Source organism: Pinus tabuliformis, chromosome 4_2, assembly GCF_031772625.1.
Source record: "Pinus tabuliformis cultivar Carrire ecotype Pingquan chromosome 4_2, CPIR1, whole genome shotgun sequence".
Classification (NCBI taxonomy): domain Eukaryota; kingdom Viridiplantae; phylum Streptophyta; class Pinopsida; order Pinales; family Pinaceae; genus Pinus; species Pinus tabuliformis.
This window is the reverse complement of record NC_142304.1, coordinates 754,536,369-754,559,690: the sequence shown is the minus strand read 5'-3', so window position 1 is coordinate 754,559,690 and position 23,322 is coordinate 754,536,369. Positions and strand designations below refer to the sequence as shown.

At 38.0% G+C, this 23,322-nt stretch overlaps 1 protein-coding gene across 1 annotated transcript; it reads right to left on the bottom strand.

Annotated features, from left to right (window-relative positions):
• Nucleotides 1-18,923: 18,923 nt before the first annotated feature.
• Nucleotides 18,924-21,575, bottom strand: LOC149171795 (uncharacterized). The gene is made up of 3 exons (XM_089426082.1): nt 21,423-21,575; nt 20,629-21,039; nt 18,924-20,318 (listed from the first exon to the last, which is right to left on the bottom strand). The coding sequence occupies exons 1-3, from the start codon at nt 21,573-21,575 to the stop codon at nt 18,924-18,926; spliced, it is 1,959 nt and encodes a 652-aa protein (XP_089282208.1).
• Between the last annotated feature and the right edge of the window lie 1,747 nt (nt 21,576-23,322).

Sequence of the window (23,322 nt, the reverse complement as noted above, 5' to 3'; positions counted from 1 at the left end):
AATGCTCAATGTGATCTTTCACTTCTTGAACATTTTTCTTCTTTGATATGTCCTTCTATATTGATAGTTTTAGGAGTGATAAATCTGGCCATTACATTACAAGATATGGTCGGATTCATTTCTTCTTTCTCGATGTGATCTTTCACTTCTTGAACATTTTTCTTCTTGATATGTCCTTCTATCTTGAGAGTTTATGGAGTGGTAATTTTTTCCAATGATTTACAAAATATAGTTGGATTCATTTGTTCTTTCTTTCAAGTTGGTTCTTGGTGTATATCCTCTTCTTTTAACGCTTCTTGATGCTTTTCTTCCTCCTCTTCATACTCTATGTAAAATAATTCCTTCTCAGCGCACTTATGACCTTTAATGTATTTTTTATTACAATTGTAACAAAGCCCTTTTGCTCTTTCTTCTTCCAATTATTGTGGTGTCAACCTTGTAGGTTGTGGAAGGCTAGGAGAAACAAAACTTCCATTGTTATAGTTCTCAGGGGTAGATTTCCTTGTTTCCATATTTTTTCTTTCCACTTTTCTTGCCAACCTCAATGCCTTCTCTAGTGAATCAGGTTCCAAAAGATGAATCCCATGTCAAATGTTATTCTCTAAATTTCCTATGGAGAAATTAATCCTCTACTTCTCTCGAATATCAGTTTTCTTTAAAGAAAGTGCTTCTCCTTCTATCCTCATAATGTGTTATCATTTCCTCCATGAAAATTGACCACGTAACAAGTGGTTTACAAGAACAAAGCCCTCTACAACATAAGCATTGATCTAGTTCTAAATATGAAGATGCAATATGTATGTTTTGTAATAGTTGCACCTCTTGTAGTTCAAAATATTGCTCCATCTATAGTATCTAATTCACCGGATCCTTACCATCAAAATTCCTGATATCACCTTTTCTTGATTTCAGGAGCTCGATCTTGAAACAAATGTAACTCTGTAATTTCGAATCTCCGAGTTCTAAAATTGTGACATGCAGTAGCCCTCTGCGTCCTCTTTGTAATGCCACTAGTCTCATTGAAATTGAATTCTCCAAGAAAGCATTATTCGCAATCTCCGAAGATGGCCTGATTATATACCTTTTAAGAAGAGAGAACTTGTACGAACTTCCACGTGTCACTATTTTGACATTCGGATCTGAAAACGATACAAGGAAAACAACAATCCATCCTCTTTTTGTAACTTCTTACAAAATTTCAATCTGATGCTTAGAGAAACAATTATGACGATTTTCCCCGGTCACCTGTTTGGGATGTAATTCAGGAGCTTGCAGAAACCCTAAATTGCTTGGATTTTATCTCTACAAATATAGTAAAACAAGATCTAAAAGTTATGTTGTATCTTCCCAACTATTTCTACTCAAATGGGTTTTAACATTAAAGTTTGAATATTCATAGAAGACAAATTTTAGCAAAAATTCCACGATGACCTGTTTGCAATTGAATTTTGGAGCTTGCAAAAACCCTAACCTCCTTAGCTTAAATATCCAAAACTATAACGAGAGAAGATATAAATTTGGACGAGAGGTTTAGAAGGATTGCATCTCAGATGGGTTTTTTTTTAATCTTCTGAAACACCGTAGACCAAATATTATAGTGAAAGTTCCACAAAGTCCGGTTTGGAGGAGAGAAACCCTAGAATCCAAAGCTCTGATACCAAATGTTATGAAACTAGCTCACAAAAAGAAATAAATAATGATAAACACCTTAGAATTTAGCCTCTTCGAGGGGGCAACCTCCTTTATATTACAAAAATGAACAATTCTTCGATGATACAAATGACAAGACCTCATTTCTATATATAGGAGTCTAAGGGGTCATAATATAGTGAGAGTCGACATAACAATAATAATGTAAGGGCACAATAATAACAATAGTGGGCTTCTATGGGGCATAGTAATAACAATATGGGGACTACATGGGAACAAAAATATAATAAGGGGGTTGTACTAATAACAAAAATGGGTTACACTAGTAGTATAGGGACCTAACAGTCTTATATATTAGTATATGATGGGAATCCAATCTAATGGGTGTTGTTGTTGGAAATAAGGTACAAACGTAAGTCGACATCACAAGAAAAGATGGAAGAATCCTCAAATCCACCTCTTCGAGAACGAAAAGGGGTTTATGTGGAATTAGGAGGAGAGAATACTTCGTCAAAAAATGAATCTATAGATATTGTGAGAATTTTACAGCAAGAATTGGCCAATATTAGACGAGTCATCAATAATTGTTTAAGTTTAGTAAGGAACAAGAAAAGTTGATAAGCGACTTGACCAAAAATTCAAGTCATAAACATATGGAGGTAGAGGGGGATGAAGGTAATATAGACCCGATAAAGAAAATAAGTGTCGAGTGAGAAACATAAAATCATGAATGTAGAAATGAATATGATAATGTGTTTTCAAGTCCATGAGAATTATAGTAATTTGAATCCGAGGCTTGCCATTTATCACTTATAGGGGAAAATTTCTCCCTCTTGGGAGGAGGCCAAAATAGTTCACATTCTAGAGGAGAAGATAGTTTCATGGGAGGAATTCTAGAAACAATTTAAGTCTAAGTATTGAAATCAATGATACTATGATGATAGGGAAAATGAAGTCCATGATTTGAGGTTGGGACAACTAAAACTAACTATGGATGAATTCATTGTGAAATTCAAAAATTTGTTATGTTATGTCCCTTACATAAGGGAAGATAAGTCCAAATCACAAATATTTTTAAAATTCTTAACAGTCTCTAAGAGAGAAGGGTTGAGTTCAACAATCCTAAAATAATGGATGAAGAATTGAGAAAGGCATGATTGTGTTACCAATGGTTCAAAAATATTGGGGATGGCTCAAAATCCTATAAAAACAAGGATACAAATTAATCTTCAAGTTAGACAAAGAGACAAAAAACTGCATCTCGGAATATTTTTGGAAGGGATCACCAACCAAAAAAATTCATGAGAGGTAATCCAACCCACCTTTATCAATATAAAACCAGGCAAAACCCAATGGATTTGAATAATAAAAGGATAAATGGGGTTAAGTAAAGAGAACATATGAAGTGTTGGGGATGTGGAGAACCTCACCTATTGAGATACTATCGACGCAACACAACATATATTTTGAATATACATTTTGTGCATGAAACAACAATAATAAATGATATTGCAAGAAACATCCCAAAGATAGGTGAAACACTAGAAGATAGACAAGCGGAGAACCAATCCACCATGATCGAGATTGAAGTTAACATACCAAACTATCTTGTGTCTATACTAATTGATATAGGGGGCATATTAGCTATATTAGTCCCTAGAAAGTGGGAAAATGCAATATAGAGGGTGCAAAATCTGGTAATGCAAGGTTAATACAACTAGAAATGGGCCCAAAAGGGAAAGTAACCAGCAATGTGAAACAATCTCCTGTAAATTTAAATGGTTCTCCAATATAAGTAAACTAAAATATACTTCCTTTAGGTTTGTATGATTTATTGATAGGTATGGATTGGTTAGAAAAATAGAGATTTATGGTGAATTGTTTAAACAAGATAGTGAGTTGAGACAATGAAGAAGGGATAATACAACTAACAAAAGGCATACTAAAACCTATTTTGGTAAGACAAATTCCAACGCTACAATATAAAGTTCTTCCTAGCATCTTAGTGAAATTTAATTTGATATAAGGCATATTAAGGGTAAAGAAAATAAATTAATAGATGCTTTAAGTACACATGTAAATTCACTAATAAAAATTTCTGTTAGAATGCTAAAATAATTTTTTTTGAGCATATAAGGAATTCAATATAGGAAGATGAAATTTATCAAAAAAATCAGCAAAATTACGGAAAACATAACTCCTTGTTTATGTAGAGAATTTCAACAAAACTATTGACCTACAAAAATAGACTTTACATCCCAAATGAAAATGCTTTGAAACAACTTGTCTTAAATGAGCATCACAAGAAACTGTATTCATGACATCTAAGGTAGCAAAAAATGATCTCAACAGTAAGAAAAGTATTTTATAGGCTTGGTATGAAGAAAGAAGTGGTGAAATATATTTCTAACTATCTAGAGTGTTAGTAGGTGAAGGTAGAAAACCAACACCTAACTGAGTTGTTAAACCCACTACCGATTCTAGAGTGGAAATGGGAAGTGATTTCTCTAGACTTTATTATAGGACTACCAAGAATAAAAAGGAAATGTGACTCCATTATGGTGGTTGTAGAAAAACTGAGCAAGACAACACATTTTATATTGGTACATTCTACATTTTGAATAGCACAGATTGCGTACATCTTTTTTATTCAAGCTTCTGTGATCCATAATGAATTAAACAAATTTTTTCAGTAGAAATCACATGAGAGAATTTTTGGGCTGATGCATTTCAAACCAACAAGTGTGGCTTATCATCAGTACAAGATGAAGAGGTACACCATGGCAAAGGCTTAAATAGATAGAAATGTAGAGACATAATTTCAAGTAACAACTATATTTGAATAATAATGCTTAAGTTATAATATTAATTTATTAATATATTTAAAACAATTATTATTAAGTAACAACTATATTAAACGGCTTGTTTTTATTTTAAAATATTTAAATAATGATATTATTACATTAATTTCGTTTGGTGGGGAGCTAGGGTTCGAAGAAGCAATTAATAGGAGCAGCAAGCAAAGAACCACAGAGGAGCTGAGAAGAGGGAGCTTGACTCCCTCTTATAGCAACGTTGTTTCAAACAAAAGTAGAGAAATGAGTTCAAATGGATTTAGGACACCTTGGGAGAAAGGAAAAAAAATATAGACTCAACAGTACTAGAAAGAAGCAATGATGATGTTCATGAAGAAACTCATGGTACGGCCAGAAGGAAGAAGATGCCAGAGGACAGTAGTCAAGAAAAAAAAGGGTACAACTCGGCAGAGGGATCCTGTAAGCCCAAGACTGCCACCAAACCTAGGGTGGTTCTGAATGATCCTGCATTGCAGGAGCACAAAGATCACATGACGACTTATGCTATTATCTATAAGTTTATGGGCTTATCGCCCACAAAGAAGAGTCTGTATACCTGGATCAAAAAGAACTGAAAACAGAACGACGATATAACTCTTCTTCTGGGGTCAAAGGGCTTTTTCACAGTGGTTTCCAATAGCCTAGAGGATAAAGACAAAGTTTTCGAAGGAGGACCCTATTTCTATTCTGCAACAGGACTCTATATGCGACCATGGGTAATGAACTTTGTCCCGGAGCCGGAGACATTCACTTCGGTCTAGGCATGGATAAGACTTTACTCCTTACCTCTAGATTGTTGGCTACCTAAATCCTTGAAAGCTATAAGAAATAAATTAGGTCATTTTCTAAAAATTTCAGAGGCAACTATGAGAGAGAAATATACTTCCTTCGCACGTATGTGTGTCAAGATTCATTTATCGGGAGCACTCCTGGATGAAGTGGTCTTAGAAGCTTATGATGAGTAATGGGTACAGGTAGTGAACTGTCAACATGTTCCTTCTAGATGCAGGAAATGTCATGAACACGGACACCTTTTCAGAGATTACCCACAAAACAAGGAGGAGGAGAATTCAAGGGCCAACATACACAAAGATTCTGAAGGATTCACCAAGACAGGAAGTAGAGGGAAAGGCGGAGGAGGAAGGTATCATAAAAAACATAGTGATAACAATGTAGCAAATCGCAACAGTTTTGAGATTTTAGAAGAAGAACGAGGGAAAAGTGAGAAAGATGTAATACCAGATAATCATCCTAAAGAGACAAAAAGGAAGAAAACATGGAAATAATACAGGCTAACAACAAACTACATGAAGGTATACCAAACAACATGGAACAAAGCAAGGATCAAGAGATGACCTCTAGTGAAGTTAGGACTGAAGACCAAGAACTAAATGAAATACTTGAGAGGGAGTATCTTGATCTGGAGAAATTCTTATACTAGGGAACCAACAAAGGAATCGACTCCCTACCACAAGAGGAGATTAACAAAGTACAATAGATTTTCCTCTGGCGATCTCAGATAAATAACTTAGGAAACAAAAGAAGCCATGAAATACAGGACCAGGGAGGGGTCAAATTAATGGAGGAAATACCAAGACACTCGGCTAGGAACCTAGGCAGGAAAAGAGGTAAAAAGAGTCAAAATGAACTACTAATAGAGTGTGGAAAGCTCTTGATCAACTCAGGTAAGATGAAAGATCTTACCAGTTACTCTTTCAAAAACCCATCATCATGAAGCTCACAACTTGGAATATCAGGGGTCTAGGAAGTAAAAGAAAATAGAGGAATCTCAGCAGTAGAATAAAAGAAGAAAACTCAAATATGGTGTTCATACAGGAAACAAAATGTTCAATAGATAAAGTCTGGAAGATACATAGTAAATGGCTCAGTAAGTATGATTACCTAGAAGTAAAAGCCAATAATACAGCGGGAGGGATTCTCACTCTCTAGAATCCCCAGAAATTTGGCATTTTGGATGCGGAGGCATCTAGAAACTATATTTCAATGTTTATCTAACCTTTAGGTGACAAGGATATTTATTTGGTCACTAATGTCTATGGTCCTCAAAATCCTAATGATAAGCTCAAGCTTCTCACCTCACTGGAGGAGCTTAGATAGAGACACCCAGCAATACCTTGGGTTCTGGGTGGAGATTTCAACATGATCAAATCGCTTATAGAAAAAAGGAGGCACTCGACTTATGGGCAAGGATTATATTGCCTTTAATAACTTCCTCATCAAGCTGAAGCTAGTGGACTTAGAAACAACAAATGGAATCTTCACTTGGAACAATAAGAGGGGAGGTGCATCACTGGTTGCCTCAAAACTAGACAGGTTCCTAATGTTGGAGAACCTTCTCCTCTCAGGGCCTAACTTGAATGCCTTTATCCTACCTTTTGGAGGGTTGGACCACTGGCCACTTCAGCTAGAAGCTTATTTTATTAGCACTCAAAGCAACAGACCATTCAGGTTTGAAAATGTTTGGCTTACTCACCCTAATTTCATAGCAAATATTGACAAGTGGTGGAAGGAGAATTTACAGGTTCAAGGCACAAAAATGTTCATGTTGCAATAGGGACTCAAGCACATCAAAACTAAACTCAAAGATTGGAACAAAAGTGAGTTTGGAAATATTTTTAAAGCCAAAAGAGAAGTGGAACAAAAGCTTCAGAATATCAACCAAACTCTCATCAAGGAGGGCCTCACTGAGGATAGGAAACTGCAAGCAGACTCACTACAATAGGAATGGGACACCAGATGTCAGCAAGAGGAAATCTTTTGGAAGCCGAAATCACGAGTCCAGTGGCTTAAATAAGTGGAAAGAAACACAAGGTTTTTCACAAATCTACCATGGAACACCGGGCCCATAATCGGAACAGAAAGCTCTTAGATCCACTAGGAAGAGAGCTCAATACGCACAGAGATATGGACTATTGGTACAGCATTTTTAAAAAATAGTAGAGGAGGCTATCTCAAATAGATCACTAGCTATCAGGAAATTTACGATGCATATTCCAAACCCAGTGTCCAAGGAAGACAACTACAATCTCAATAGACCAGTATCAGAAGAAGAGGTAAAAGAAGTAATAAATGAGATGCACAATGGGAAAGCGCCTGGACCGGATGGTTTTAACGTAGACTTCTTCAAAGCAAGCTGGGATATAGTCAAAAAGGATATTCTAGATGTGGTGGAGGACTCAAGGATTTCAAAAACAATCCTTAAAGCGCTAAACACCTCTTTCATTGCCCTCATTCCTAAATAGGATAAGGAAATGACTCTGGATCAGTTAAGGCCCATAGCCCTCTGTAATGTGATATACAAAATCATCTCCAATGTTATTGCAAACAAACTAAAGCCCCTCCTACCAACACTCATGTGAGAGGAACAAATTGGGTATGTGGAAGGAAGGCAAATTCTTAACAACATCATTCAGGCACATGAAATTGTCTACACTCTCAAGAATAATAAGCAAGTAGGGATGATCATTCAACTGGACCTAATGAAGGCGTATGGCAAATTCAGCTGCTTGTATATCGAAGAAGTTCTAATTGCTTATGGCTTTGACCAGAATTAGATAAGATGGGTTATGGCTTTGGTAACTTTAGCCAACTTTCCCATCCTCCTCAACGACTCTCCCTCCAAATCCTTTCGACCCTCAAGAGGCCTCAAGTAGGGAGATCCGCTTTCACCATTTCATTTTTTTTCTAATGATGGAAGGATTAGGAAAAGAAATCACTTTTTCCAAAAGGGAGGGCACTATCAAGGGTCTCAAGCTTACATAGGAAGGGAACACGTTAACTCGTCAGCAATTTGTAGATGACACTATGTTACAGGGCATACCAATGGTTAAAGAAGCCAAAGCCTACAAGCAAGTCTTGCAGGATTTAGCCTTAGCGACTGGTACAGAGGTATGTCTCTCAAAATCTAAAGTGTTTTTTTCAATACAAATATTGCAATTCAAAGAAACCTCTCCAGAATTCTTGGATTTCAGAGAGACCAACTCCCCTCCAAATATCTAGGAATACCTCTCATTGACCAACATCATAACAAGGAGGTTTGGGAAGCATTGATCAACAAACTAAAGGGAAAGATATGCAAATGGACTAGTAGTTATTTAAACCTAACTGTTAGGCTTGTTCTCACAATGATGGTCCTATAGTCTCTTCCAGTTTATATGTTGTTGGCTCTTCCTATCCCTAGTGGGCTTGCCCAACAAATTAGGAACATGCAAAGAGACTTTCTGTGGGGAAAAGGTGAGGAGAAGAATAAATGGGCACTAGTAGCTTGGGACAAACTTTGCATGCCCAAACCTCATGGGGGTCTAGGTCTCCATGACTTGGAAACTCTTAAAAACGTTTTGGGGGCCAAACTTTGGTGGAGATGGATGAAGGAATCCAACAACCCTTGGGCTAAGATCTAGAAGGAGAAATATGCAAAAAACTAAAGAGAGGGGGACTTGATCATAATGATAGGGTAAATAAGGGGTTCTCATATCTAAAATAATGCGTGGGAGAACATAGCTTTAGCTCAAAATCACAGCTTCTGGGAGATTGGGAATGGAAACCTTGCCTAGTTTTGGGAGTATAACTGGTAGCAGGAATCCAACTTAAGCAGAGAAGGACTCGACATTCTCAGAGAGGAAAGTGTTAGAAAAGGAATTAAAAAGGTTAGCGACTTTTGGGATAAAACCAGAAATAGTGGCAAGTGGAGAACTTCGAAAATACCAATTAATAGTGAAGAATCTTCTCTGAAGACCCAGATAGAAGCTCTTGCCAAAATCCTAGAAAAGAGGAAAATTTTGATCTCATCGTCCCGAGATCAACTTAGATGGGGAAGAAGCAGTGAGGGTAATTTCAACCTCAAAGAAGCCAAAGATGTGGTCACTGGATACCATTTTTCCAAACCGGATAACACTTGGAAAGACATATGGAAGCAACCTCAATGGATAAAAATCAAGCTTTTTATGTGGATGGTGCATCATCAAAAGGCTTTGACTTGGGATAATCTCAGAAAGAAAGGTTTTGTATGACCTTCCAGATGCCAGTTATGTGGTATCCAAGAAGAGACAAGGGATCACCTTCTCAGCCTCTGCACCTTCACCTCTACCCTATGGAATTGGGAAACCTGTATCTTTAGACAAACTAACGGAGATGAAAACAACATCTCCAAAACCTTAAGGGATTGGAGGAATAAGCTCTCAGAGAATGATACTGTCAACTCAGCCTGGACCCTGATCCCACACTTCCTAATGTGGAATGTCTGGAGAGAATGTAATAACAGAATTCTGAAGGAAAAATCCAGCCTGCCCCAAATCATTATAAATTAGCTCCTCAGATAGCTCAAAGAGACTATTAATACGTTTCAGAAGCACCCTACTGAGAATTTGATCCGGATTTAAACAGGAACGCAACAAATTATAGAGATAACCATAAATATAGAGATGAGATAACCATAAATACTGAGATGCAGCGGAAATAATACTTCATTTCATTACTGTAAAATATTGAAATGTGCTTACAAATAGAAATAGAAATAAATCAGCTAGGGCGATGGTAGCTTATCTCTGAGAAGAGATGTGGCGGCTACCTGCCTCTGAACTGTTCCGAACTGTGTTACAATGAGGCTTGAAGGCCTATTTATTGTTGAGAAACAATGGAAAACCCTTAACATTCCGAAATCTAACCCTAGAAGATGAAACGCCAAATTGTGGGCCCCGTTTGGGTAAATTGGTACATCAATTTCCCGGGGTCGTAACTTTGGCATACGATCTTCGTTTGACGCGTACGATAGCTCGTTAGAAAGATCTATCCGAGTACTACCACTTTGGGAGGCAACATCGGTCCATGGACCCATGTTGCCCTAGATTCCCAAAAAAATGTCGTTTAGGGCCTCAAAACGGCTCCCGAACTTTAGGACCCAAAAAACTGCTAAAAATAGTAAACTGTGCTACAATTTAGGAAACTGAAAAAGCTAAAAGAGACAGTTGTGGGGGTCCAAATGGGATAGATGGGTGGCCACCAACATCCACCTGGATCATTCCTCCCCCCTTAGGAAGCAATGGTCCCCATTGCGTTGAGTTCCTCCATCTGTTGAACTTGTCCTGCAATCTCTGATGTGTCCAGTGATGGTGGGAAGCATGGTCGACGATGGTCCACATTGAACATTTGGTGCAGGCGAAGGAATGGAGGAATGATGTGCTCCAAAGCATTGTTCCCCATAGCCTTGGTACTGCTGTAAGGACCATGTCGGAGTGGTCTGAGCTTCTGATGGGTTCTGGTAAGGCGTTCTTTCTGTCGATGCAACCAAACTTTGTTGTCCACCTGAAACTTGTGTGGTACCTGTGTGGGTGAGGAGAAGTTGTTCCTGTGTTTTGTCATGACTGTATCCCTTTGCTGCTGCTGCTGCGTGGAGGAACCCTTTGCAGGGGTCATGGATGTAGCAACGATCTTCCCCTTACTTTGGGAGTGAACGAGACAGATGAATTTCCTAGTCTGTGATATGAGCTTGCTGCCTTTCTTGGTAGTGATCAAAGATGTGGCGGTAGGTGGGGCTACCTCCGATATCTTGTATAATGAATTATTCAAAGAAATAATGACAGCACGAGGCCTGGACTCAAACACAGCGTGTCGCCTCCACAAGTATGGCTAGCCTAATAATACATCGCAAACATCCAGAGGTGTAACATCACATAATACCTCATCTGTGAAGGGCTTGATGCTGTATGGAAGGCGGCACTGCTGGCGAACTTTGAGATCTCGTCCTTCATGAAGCCACCCGATACTGTACGGCTGTGGGTGTGGTGTAGTCGGTAGGCCCAACCGCTTCATGACCTCTACTGAAATAAGGTTCTTTTGGCTGCGACTGTTGACAATGAATTGTAGCGGCGAACCCTTCACCCACATTTGTGAGTGGAAAAGACGCTCCCCCTCTTCTAGATCTGCAGGTTCATTCGTCTGTATCTTGGCAGTGGCAACAGTGGTGCTGGGATCCGCATCAATGATTTGCTTCCCTTTGCCATTCCCCTTGTCAGGTTCTGGCTTAGTGTCAGAACATGCATCTGATTCGGAAGCCTTCAACTCGGCCACCAGCGACTGCTTGGTCCGACACTCACTTGTGTTATGAGTGGGACTCTTGTGCAACTCACACCACTTTCCTGTGTCCTTCTTCGACTTCGTGGTGTTGTTCTTTTCTTGCGGCTTCGACGGGTTGTCTTGGGTTACCCCGCCTTGGCTTTGTCCTTTGGGCTTCGGATTTGCAGATCCAAAGTCTTGCTTCTTCTATTTGAACTTTTGTTCGATTTTGACAGCGTATCTGTATGCTGTTCCGAGTGAGGAGATGTTCAAGAACACCATCTCTTCCTAGATGTATCTGTGCAGGCAGCCACGGTATTTGAGTACCAGATGCAGCTCAGAATCTTTGATACCCAACTATGTGCGAAGGGTATGAAAAATGTTTGTGAACTCCAGCACATCTTGGTCTCGTCCCTGCTGCAGTGTGGTCCATTTGATGTATTTGTCCTCATAGCTTCCGACAGGGTAGTACTGCTCCTTGATGGCATCCCGGAAGTCATTCCAAGTGGGTGCGGCTGAAAATAGTGAGCCTGTACTTTCATCCTTCTGCTCGCAGTAGGTTTCCCACCAGTCCTTGACGTGGGGGGCTGCTTTGAGAAGAGCGAAAACAATCTTTTCCTGATTTGAAAATTCATGAATAGAAAAATACCCATCTAGCAGATTTAACCATTTATCTACGGCATCTGCGTCTATTTGACCCTCGAGGATGGGGATTTCAAAATTAACTTGTACCTTAAACGGTGTGGCGTTTCCAGAGTCGCTGTTGGAAGCCGATGCGTCGCCTCTGGGTAGCCGCTGAAGGATCTGCGCAAAGCTATCCATCATCACGTTCCTTTGCCGCTCAAGGGCTTCTTCGAGCAAGATTCTGATAGGATCTCCTGCCCTCTCGTCTTTCTTCTCATCCGCCATGGGAGGCCGTCGGGATTTTCGAGGCTGGTCTTGCAAAGGTTCGACCAATTCAAGGCCTAACTCCTTATATCCCGACCTCGTTGGGGACATGCAAAGAAAAACAGAGAAAAAGCAGACCGCTCTGATACCACTGATCCGGATTTAAACAGGAACACAACAAATTATAGAGATAACCATAAATATAGAGATGAGATAACCATAAATACTGAGATGCAGCGGAAATAATACTTCATTTCATTACTGTAAAATATTGAAATGTGCTTACAAATAGAAATAGAAATAAATCAGCTAGGGCGATGGTAGCTTATCTCTGAGAAGAGATGTGGCAGCTACCTGCCTCTGAACTGTTCCGAACTGTGTTACAATGAGGCTCGAAGGCCTATTTATTGTTGAGAAACAATGGAAAACCCTTAACATTCCGAAATCTAACCCTAGAAGATGAAACGCTAAATTGTGGGCCCCGTTTGGGTAAATTGGTACATCAATTTCCCGGGGTCGTAACTTTGGCATACGATCTTCGTTTGATGCGTACGATAGCTCGTTAGAAAGATCTATCCAAGTACTACCACTTTGGAAGGCAACATCGGTCCATGGACCCATGTTGCCCCAGATTCCCAAAAAAACGTCGTTTAGGGCCTCAAAACGGCTCCGGAAGTTCAGGACCCAAAAAACTGCTAAAAATAGTAAACTGTGCTACAATTTAGGAAACTGAAAAAGCTGAAAGAGATAGTTGTGGGGGTCCAAATGGGATAGGTGGATGGCCACCAACATCCACCTGGATCAGAATCTGCCTTCTCATGAGGACGCCCGAATTCTTCATCTTTTGGGCCTATAGAAGATGGTCCCTCAGAGCTCAATCCAGATTCCATCTTGTGCTATCATGAGGCAGGACTTCTAGCATCCCCTCCCCCCCTGGGTACTTAAAATTAAATATTGATGGAGCCTCGAAAGCTAACCCAGGGGAAGTAGGGTATGGAGGTGCCATCAGAGATGATAAGGGGAATTTAATAGTCATCTTTCACAGCTACTTGGGGAATGCTACCAACAACATGGCAGAACTGATGGCCATAGAACAGGGATTAGAGATTCTGAGAAATCTCAACATGAAGAACTCCATAATAGAAGTTGATTCTGAATTAACAATCAATTCTATAAAAAGAATTGCTAATGGCTCGGACCCTGAGAAAGTCTCACACCACTGGAGACTATTGCAGGTTTATCGGTGCATTCGATCACATATGAGAATCCTGAGAACCCTTAGCTTTGCTCATGTGCGCAGAAATGCCAACAGAGTGGCGGACCGGTTGGCAAATGAAGGGGTGCTCTGTAAGAATGAATACAGTTTTTATAATTGGGAAACAATGCCTGTGGGGAATTTGAGAGAAGAATGCTACAGTCTGGCTCGTGCGAACAATGAGTTTTTTCTCAAGTCAGGCAGGGAAGAGAATGGCAGACCAGGGTTCATCTAGCCTCTGCTCCCGATCGCGTTGGTTGAAGGCTCTCTTTTGGATGGTAGGAGGAGAGGAACAAGTGGTTTTGTTCATAGAGGATGTAAAGGTAAATTGGTTTTGTGGTTTATCATGTGCATCCAAGACCTAAAGTGGTTTTTCAAGGTTTGCCTCTGATGCCATTCATCAATCAACACGTGGCAGTGGGTGGAGAAAGAATACCACCCATATCGCGGTAGGTTATCCTCATGCTTCTTCTCCGTGCGATATTCTCCTCAGCCATTGGATTCGGGAAGGGAAGATCAATGACTCTAGTATGTCGAGCTAGTTCATGAAGTTTTCCTTCATGCTTTTCGAGGTTTACTTGTGAACTCCTGGAGGGTGGTACTCTTAGTCGCATGAGTGTTAGCCCCTGAGTGGAACCATTTGATTCTTTGTTTGGAGCCTTTTCTCCTTATGTGTTCGGAAGTTTGTTTGTTAGTGGGTCATTTGTTGTAAATGTTTGTAGCCTGTTGTTTAGGGTAGGCAGACCCCAATGATGCCCGTTGACTTTTTCCGGGACTTGTAACATAGTTCTGTATTTTTTAACCTTTGAATGAGAATCGAAAAACACTCTTGCTTTAGCTAAAAAAGATATTATTACATTAATTTTTTAAAAATATTAATAGGTAACGGCTATATTAAACGGCTAGTTTTCAAAAAATAATACTTAAATTAATTTATTAAAACCAAATATTATTATCCTTCAAAAATAATATTTATATAATGATATTAGTTTATTAATTTATTAAAATATTAGTATGTAACAACATTATTAAATGGCTAGTTTTTGGAAAAAATATATAAATTAATTTACTAAAACCTAATATTACTAGTTCTTGAAAAATAATATCTAAATAATGGTATTAGTTTATTAATTTATTAAAATATTAATAAGTAATGGATATATTAAACAACTAATTTTTGAAAAATAATATTTAAATTAATTTATTAAAACCAAATATTACTATTTTTTTTTTTTAAATATTGAAACTATGATATTAGTTTATGAATTTATTAAAAACAAATATTAATAACCACTATATTAAACAATTAGTTTATAAAATAAATAAATAAATAATCAAACTTTAAAGGAGGGTAGTAAAAAATTATAAAAATGAGTGAAGACCCTAATGGAGACAAGATCATTTGATAAATAAAATAACTAATGGAAATAAAATAAAACAAATTTAAAATAATTAATGGAAAAATAAATAAAATAAAACAAAAATATACACAAATATATATATATATATATATATATATATATATATATATATATATATATATATATATATATATATATAAAATAATGAATAAATAAAACAGGTCAACAATAAAATGCGGGTCTCACGCCCATTAAACAAATAACAAAAATACTAAAAGGAGTTAAGAACGAATAGGATTATAAAATACATAAAAACATGAAGGATCAAGAAAATAAACGCTAAATAAATAAATATAAACTAGGAGGACAAGACAGCGACCCAACTTCTACTCTTCTACTAATATTCCAAAAAATTCTCTAGTGATTTCTACCAAAAGACTTTGTTTAATGCATACATCCTTATCCGGGAAATTTTTCGTACAGAAAATGGTAATAATGCTAAAACTTTTGGAAAACCTTGTTTGGAGGAATGGGGACCTAGCTTAATTTCAATGCTACTTATAACCCCTAAACTTACGGAAAAATGGAAAGAACCAATCATATTTTGGAGGACATGTTAAGAATGTATGTCATAGACAAGCCTACTAATTGGAAGAGTTTATACTTGCAGCAAAATTTTGTTATAACAATAGTTATTACTCTTATATAAAAATGAGCCTTTTTGAAGCTGTATATGGGAGGAAATGTCATACACCTCTTAGTTGGAGTTAGTCATAAGACAGGTTAAACCTAGGACCGGATGCACTGCATGAAATGATTAAGCCATGAAAACAATCATACATAATCTAGCATGGGACACAAAAAAGTTATGTTGATCAAAATTCAACAAACATCGAATTTAAAGTAGGAGAACATGTGGAACTACATGTGGAACTAAATGTTAAACCAAGGAATAACACTCTGAGACAAAATATATTTAGACGTTAAAAAAAATCCATAGTAAAATGAATCTATAGTTAAGAATATTGTTATATGTAATGTATATATGTTTAACTTATACAATGACTAAAAATAATAATTTAACAAAATTATAATTTAGTTGTTTTTTATAATAAAATGTGAATATTAATAAGGTAAGATGTGTCATGATGCAAGGTTTTGATAGGGATCCTCTCTCAACATTTAATTTATATAGATGGCTAGTTATATTAACATACAATTATAAAATATTGATAATGTATCTAATACCTTCACTTTATAAAATATATAATTACGTTGTTAACCTTGTGTATTTTGGAAAAGTTCATTGAGAATTTTAGTTTGAATTTTAGTTTAACTATCATTAACCTACTTTTAGGTGAATAGAGAGATTTAATTTCCACATATTATTTTAAAGTATTTTTAATAGTAAATCAAAGAGCATCTTAGGAATAGTTATGTCATTTTTTATTTTAATAACTAAATTTATTATTTAAAATTAAATTGATAAAAACCAATATCATGAGAATTATGATTTAAGTTAGGTTTATTGATAATATTATAGCAAAATTTATTTATAAATTGAATCTATATATATATATAAAATCATTTAAATTAAATTAATTTTTGTGTTTTTTTTTAATAATTTTAACAAGAAAATTATATCTATATATCTATTTCTAATATATATATATATAATCATTCACACCTATCCATATTTAAATATCATTTAATTTATATGTTTACCGTAATTCCACAAACCAAGAATGAACGTTATGTAAACAAATTCGAACTCTATGTGATTGCATTCTTTTATGTCGGCCATATGAAATAAATTGTGAGATTACCATGAACATATTTAATGTATCAGTTAATAAAATCACTATTTGATCCATAAGGAACCAAACAAACAACGAACTCAGAAGACAACAACGTACGCAGAAAACAACAACCTACACAGATTTTTCTCTTATACTGCTAATTTAAGCGAAATGGATTCTTTCATCGGTGGGTTGGAAAATGATTTGAACTCTGAGCAGAGACATTTTAGGGTTCTTGCGAGAGAACCATTTATCCAGATTAATGAATATCTACAAGCGCAGAGAACTAGTGCCACGGTATCCCTCTCACAGAACTAGTGCCACGGTATCCCACTCACAGAGACTCGCAGTTACCACTATGTCAGCGCCAAATGGAGCAGACAAAGTCTTACAAACGGATACGGTAGCTATCGGGTGGCCTGTTATATCAGGGTTTGTGAGACGATCAAATGGCAATCAATGGCGAGTGGAGAGTCCATGGGAAAGTGTGGATATATTTAACTTAGACGAAATCCTACACAGTGGAGAGTATGAATGGAATCCACTGAATTACCTTGGTGGCCCAAATGCTGTCAAAATTGCGATGATTCAAGAAGATAATATTGTTTTATTCCGAAATATAATCGATTGGAGTCGTTCAGACGGAGATGTTTTCAGCCAACAAATTGTATGGAGTGGTAATTTTGAAAATTGTCAACGGATCTTGCAAGTGTTGCAGGAGAATAGCGATACCTGTAATTCTCTGGCACTACTCAGGGAAAGTTTTCATCTTCATCCTGATTTGAGAGCGCAATATATTGTGCTCCATAGCATCCATCCATTGGTTGCTACAATCGCAGCTGTTAATTCATGTAGAAACGTTTATATCTCTCAGGAGCTCCAGGACACGCGTGATGGTGAGAGTGATAGGTTGTAATGTGCAATTTGTTATGAAGTTCTTTCGACGGGAGAACCTGCAACAGTATTGCGCTGTAATCATCTTTTCGATATCCGTTGTATCTCTCACTGGTTTCTATGTATCTCTCACTGGTTTCTATGTCGACTTTCTTGTCCCCTATGTAGAGATGAGTTGAATTAGCTTTCTTTCCCAATGGAAATTTTGCGTATCGAGTTGATTCTTCCATTATATCTATTTTATTGTAAAGTACAACTTTAAATTTTGTATTTTAGTTTTCTAATATATTAGGAAAGCTATATTAGTAAATAGGATTGATATTATAATTATGATAAATTTATATAATTATTAAATATTAAATATTGATGATGATGATTAATGTTTATTAAGACTAATGTGGTTTATCTCACTTCAAAAAAGGATAGTCTCATTGCTATTCTTCAAAATCTTGTTTGTGCCATCAAAGAGCATAGAAATAAGTGTTCCCATATAGCTATAGTTGGGTTGGCTTAATAAGAGGTGTGACTGATGATAGTGAATTGAGAGAGGATGTAGGCAGTCTAAAAGGAAGTGAAGTATAAAGAGAGTCTACTGATATTATAAAACATGGTCAAATTAATAATATTCAATTAGTTATTAATAACTATAATTAATAATAATTATTTTTTTTCCCTGAGAAAAAAATGAACTTTTTATTACTATAAAAAGTTACATATACATTCTACAGCTTTCATTGCTGTAATACTTATGTAAGCCTGCAAAATACTGTTCAGAAACTGAGCTTGGCCTCTTCATAAGAGGAGATAATAGCTCCCAAAAATGCATCCATGGTTCCTTCTGTTTGATAACTAGAATCTACATCATTCTTCTTTTTCGGGGCTTCCTCTATCAAGGAAAAAAGCCCTGGACCAAAAAGATTGTATGTAAAAACCAACAAAATACATGAGAACAAGTTTCCTATTTCAGCTATATTAAAAAAACAAAAATAGTGATGGCTGATCAACCATGTGCCATGTTTATACATTTGGAGCATAAGGAGGCTAGTCCAAGAAATGGTCTTCACCTTTGATTTTTTCCACTACTCTCCAGCTACCCAGAACATGTTGAAGACCGTCTTTAGAAAGCTTGTCTGCCATGTCATTTCACTAGCTAAATTTCTTCTAAAAGAGGATGCAAAATATAATTATGACAGCTGCTTTGAACATTTATCCATTTGATGACATTTAGAGAATCCCCAAAAATCTGAACTGTGAGGGTGTTTCTGTGTATCAGCCAGCATAAAAGCAGCTTGAGAGCAGATAGTTCTGCATAGTTGTTGGAGCCACTTCCCAAACCTATGGAAGCTTTTAGAGAGTGACTTTTGTTTATGTGGATAACTATGCCTGCTCCAGCTTTATTATTTTGGGAGGCTCCGTCAAAATAAGCCCAAGGCACTCCATCCTTAATTTGTTCCTCTTCAACCTTTCGGGGCTCCTTTTCTTCCTCTGAATCCGGGATATTTGTGTAGATAGATGAACATTGAACAGCAATTGATTCCGCAGCTGTTTCCTTCTCCTGGAAAATGCTTCTATTTCTAGCAATCCAAATGCCCCAGCAAATGATAGGAGGCAGATTTCTTAACTTCCTAACTGAGTTTTGGTGCCACCACTTGTGCCAGACTTCAGCAATATGATTCCCTTCCCAAGATATTGACAATTGAATATACTTAGCCACCTCCAACCATACTTTTTTGACTATAGGACAGCCAATGAACAAATGAGCCATAGTCTCTGAATCGTTTTTGCATAATGGACACCTTCCCGGCCCTTGTTTAAATCTGGCTTGCAGGATGTCCCATGTAGGGACTTTCCTTTTCAAAATACACCAGAAAAACAATTTTGCTTTAGCTGGGCACTTTAGCTTCCATATCGATTTCACCCACCAATCCGGGTCTTCCCAACCTTTTTTGGTCATGAGAAACTTATATCCAAATTTTGGAGAATAACTACCAGAGTCAGCATAAGCCCATACCAGCTGATCTGGTTTGTCCTTGAGCCTTACATTTGATCTGGAGAGTTCTTGCATGAAGACCTCCCAATCATTCCACCAACGGGGGTGAATATCCAATTCCTCTCCTGACTTCCAAGCTTGTCCCCATATGGATGAGAATCCTATTTTCTCCACCTGATTTAAATACAAAAATCCTTTGGAGGCAAGGTGTCTAATCAGGCCAGGGGGTAAAGCATAATTCTCGTTGCAACCCACCCAAGGGTCCCTTCCAATGCGGATGTTTTCACCGTTTCCAATCTTCCAGGACAAACCTTGTTCAATAATTTTAAAGGCATCGATAGTCGCTTTCCATATTATCGACACATTCCCTCCTTTCTTTTCTGGGTTTCTAATCCAATCTTCAAGGGGGTTGGGATCAATATATTTTCGCTTTACCACTTTTGTCCAAAGGTTTTCCAGTTTGATGATTCTCCACCCTGATTTTGCTGCCAAAGAGGTTCCAAAAGCAATAATATCTTTAATTCCCCATCCTCCCCATTCTTTTGGTCTTGCCACCTTATCCCAGGCAATCCAGGGAAGCACAGACTCCTCCTTTGATCCTGCCCATAGGAATCTGCTGCAAATTCTTCTTATTTTTTCCAGGATTCCTTTAGGGACCCAGGTCAGCGCGGCCCAATATACAGGAATTGCTAGAAGGACTGATTTTATTAAAGTTAATCTTCCTGCTCTTGAGAGCCATCTAAAACTCTAGTGTGAGATCCTGGCTTCAATCTTTGCTACTAACGAGTTCGAGTCTTGTTTTTTTATAATTATGTGGCCTCAACCAAAACCCCAGGTATTTCAAAGGGTCCCCAAACTTAGATACCTCTAAAGGAAGAACAACCGTAATCTGGCTTATCTCCTGCCTATTTAGGCCTTCCATTATGAGCTGTGATTTCCTGTAATTGACTTGCATCCCAGTTGCTTTCATGAATAGCTCAAGGATCTCCTTTATCTTTTTAAATTCTGGCAGGCTTCCATTACTGAAGAGTAATATATCGTCTACAAACAGGAGATGAGTAATAAAAAGATTGACAGCCACCTCCAGGCCTTTAATTGTTCCTTCCCTTTTGGCTTTTAACATTAGTTGGCTCAGCCCTTCTGCAACTAGTAAAAACAGTAAAGGGGACAATGGGCAGCCTTGCCTTAGGCCCCTTTGCCCTTTGAAGAATGGAGAGGCTGCCCCATTAATAAGCACCGATTGGTTAACAGCATTCGGATATAGGTCCAACTGATTCTGTCATATGCTTTTGACAGATCAATTTTCACCACTGCTCCTTTCTTTTTCATCAGTTTCACACTATGAATTGTCTCCTGGGCCACTCCTATAGCTTCGTGTATTTGGCGACCATCCAGAAAACCAAACTGTTCGCTTGAGATGCATCTGGACAGGATTGGTTTTAATCGAGCTGCTATCGTTTTAGCTATGATTTTATACACATTGTTGCATAATGAAATGGGTCTGAAATCTTTTAAGGACTCAGGAACTTCTTTTTTAGGTTAGGATTCCTCAACCACATCAGTTAGTTCTGAGCCAATCTGATCAAAAAACTGTTGAAAAAATTCTATAGGCCACCCGTCAGGCCCAGGACTTTTATCTTTTGCCATAGATTTTATTACATTCTCCACTTCTTCAGAAGTGACTTCCCCCTGTAAGCCTTCTGCTTCTTCCTCCTCCACATATCGAGGAAAACTTTGGGCTGTTCTGATTACCTCCGCTAATGTAGGCTCTCTCTGCTCAGAAAAAAGGTTTTGAAAGTGGTTCCTCCCCATGTTTGAGAGCGATTCAAAGGTATTTGCCTCTCTTCCTTCTTCGTCTTTTAGCTTCTAGATAGTATTCATTGTCCTCCTGCCTTTCGCGAAGTTGTGAAAAAATTTTGTATTTTCATCTCCAGCCAACAGCCATATCGCCCTGCTTTTCAGCCTCCATTCTTCTTCTTTGTCCAAAAGAATTTGGCTTCTCTACTTTTCTAACACCAGAATCCTCTCCTTTGCTTCATGAGATTCATATCCATTTGAGTCAGGTTTTTCAAGTTCCCCAAGCTCCCTGTCAATACTGATTAAAACTTCGTTTTTTTTTTCCTTCCTTTTTTTAGCCCAATCCATCGTGACCTTCTTCATCCTTTTCAGATTTTCCATGAAAAGGAAACTCTTATCTTCCATTGCGTCCCTGCTTGGATGTTGCCAAGTTTCATTGAAGAGCTGTCTGAAAGATTCCTCCTGCATCCAAGCAGCATTGAATTTAAAAGGTGCTGCAGGTTTAAAGGGGGCTTGGATATTTCAAGCAGGATAGGGAAATGATTTGAATTTCCTCCCTCTCCTATCCACTGTCGGAACATCGGTATTTTGGAAGCAAGATCCTCACATAAAAGAAATCTATCTAGTCTTTTGGCGACTCGGGCTTCACCTGTTCTCCAGTTTCTCCATGTAGGCTTTAGCTTTAACAGATTTGCATCAATCAGCTTATGCGAGGTGAGGGCATTTTGAAAGAAATCCGATAAGGGGTCTTCTCTAGCTGAGGGACCCCAAGCTTCCGCGCTTCCAATGGAGAAATTTAGATCTCCTCCTACTACCAGGTTTTGATCCCTCATCACAGCTTTAGCCAGGAGGCTGTTCCAGAACGAGGCCCTCTCCTGGCATGGCCCGTATATATTTAAGATAGACAGAGGGCCGTCAAATTCAGGGGATAATACTTCCATCCCCAAGCCATGAAACATACCCCACGAATTTAACAGCTTCAATCTTCCTTCTCTGAATCCTACAACCACTCCTCCTGAGTGACCATTTGAATCCAAAGCTTGAAACTGCCACCCCGGGAACAAAGAACATAAAGATGTCACTACTTCTGAACTCAATCCTAGAGTTTCCTACAGCATGAGAAGATCAGGGTTGTATCGCTGCACCAACTCCTTCAAAGCCAGTTTTTTGGGTTTACTAGCTAAACCCCTACAATTCCATGAGAGACAAATCATTTTGGAATCTCCTCACAGGGTTTCGCCGCTCTAAGCACCCCAGGAATTGACATCTGTTTACCATCCTCCATATCATATTTTGCTTTTACTTGTGCTTTCGATAGAAAGGACTTCCGCCCCCTTGACTTCTTCCTAGAGGTCTGGGGAATCTCCATACCTATGCCTCCGATAGGTTCTCCGGTCGCCGGTCTTTTGTCAAGGGAGCGCAGATTGTAGTGACAATCAGATTTGGGAACAGGGATTTTTGTATCGTTTTTACTGGTAGCTTTTGAGGTCCCTTCACAGTTCAGATTGATTTTGGGGATAGATGCAATAATGGTTTCAACCCCCTCTTGATCTATTGATGCATGATTATGCAGATTTGAAATAAAGCATGCCTCTTTTACTTCATTTGGAGAATGCAAAGAAGGAGGATTAAAGACCAGATGCGTACCCATCGAGCCTTCATGAGCTTCTCTTGTTGCTTCTGGATCATCCTTGCTCGAATCGATAAGGGGACCTTCTTCGGCTCCCTGACTCATGTTCTGTATCTGCTCCGGAGCCCTCTG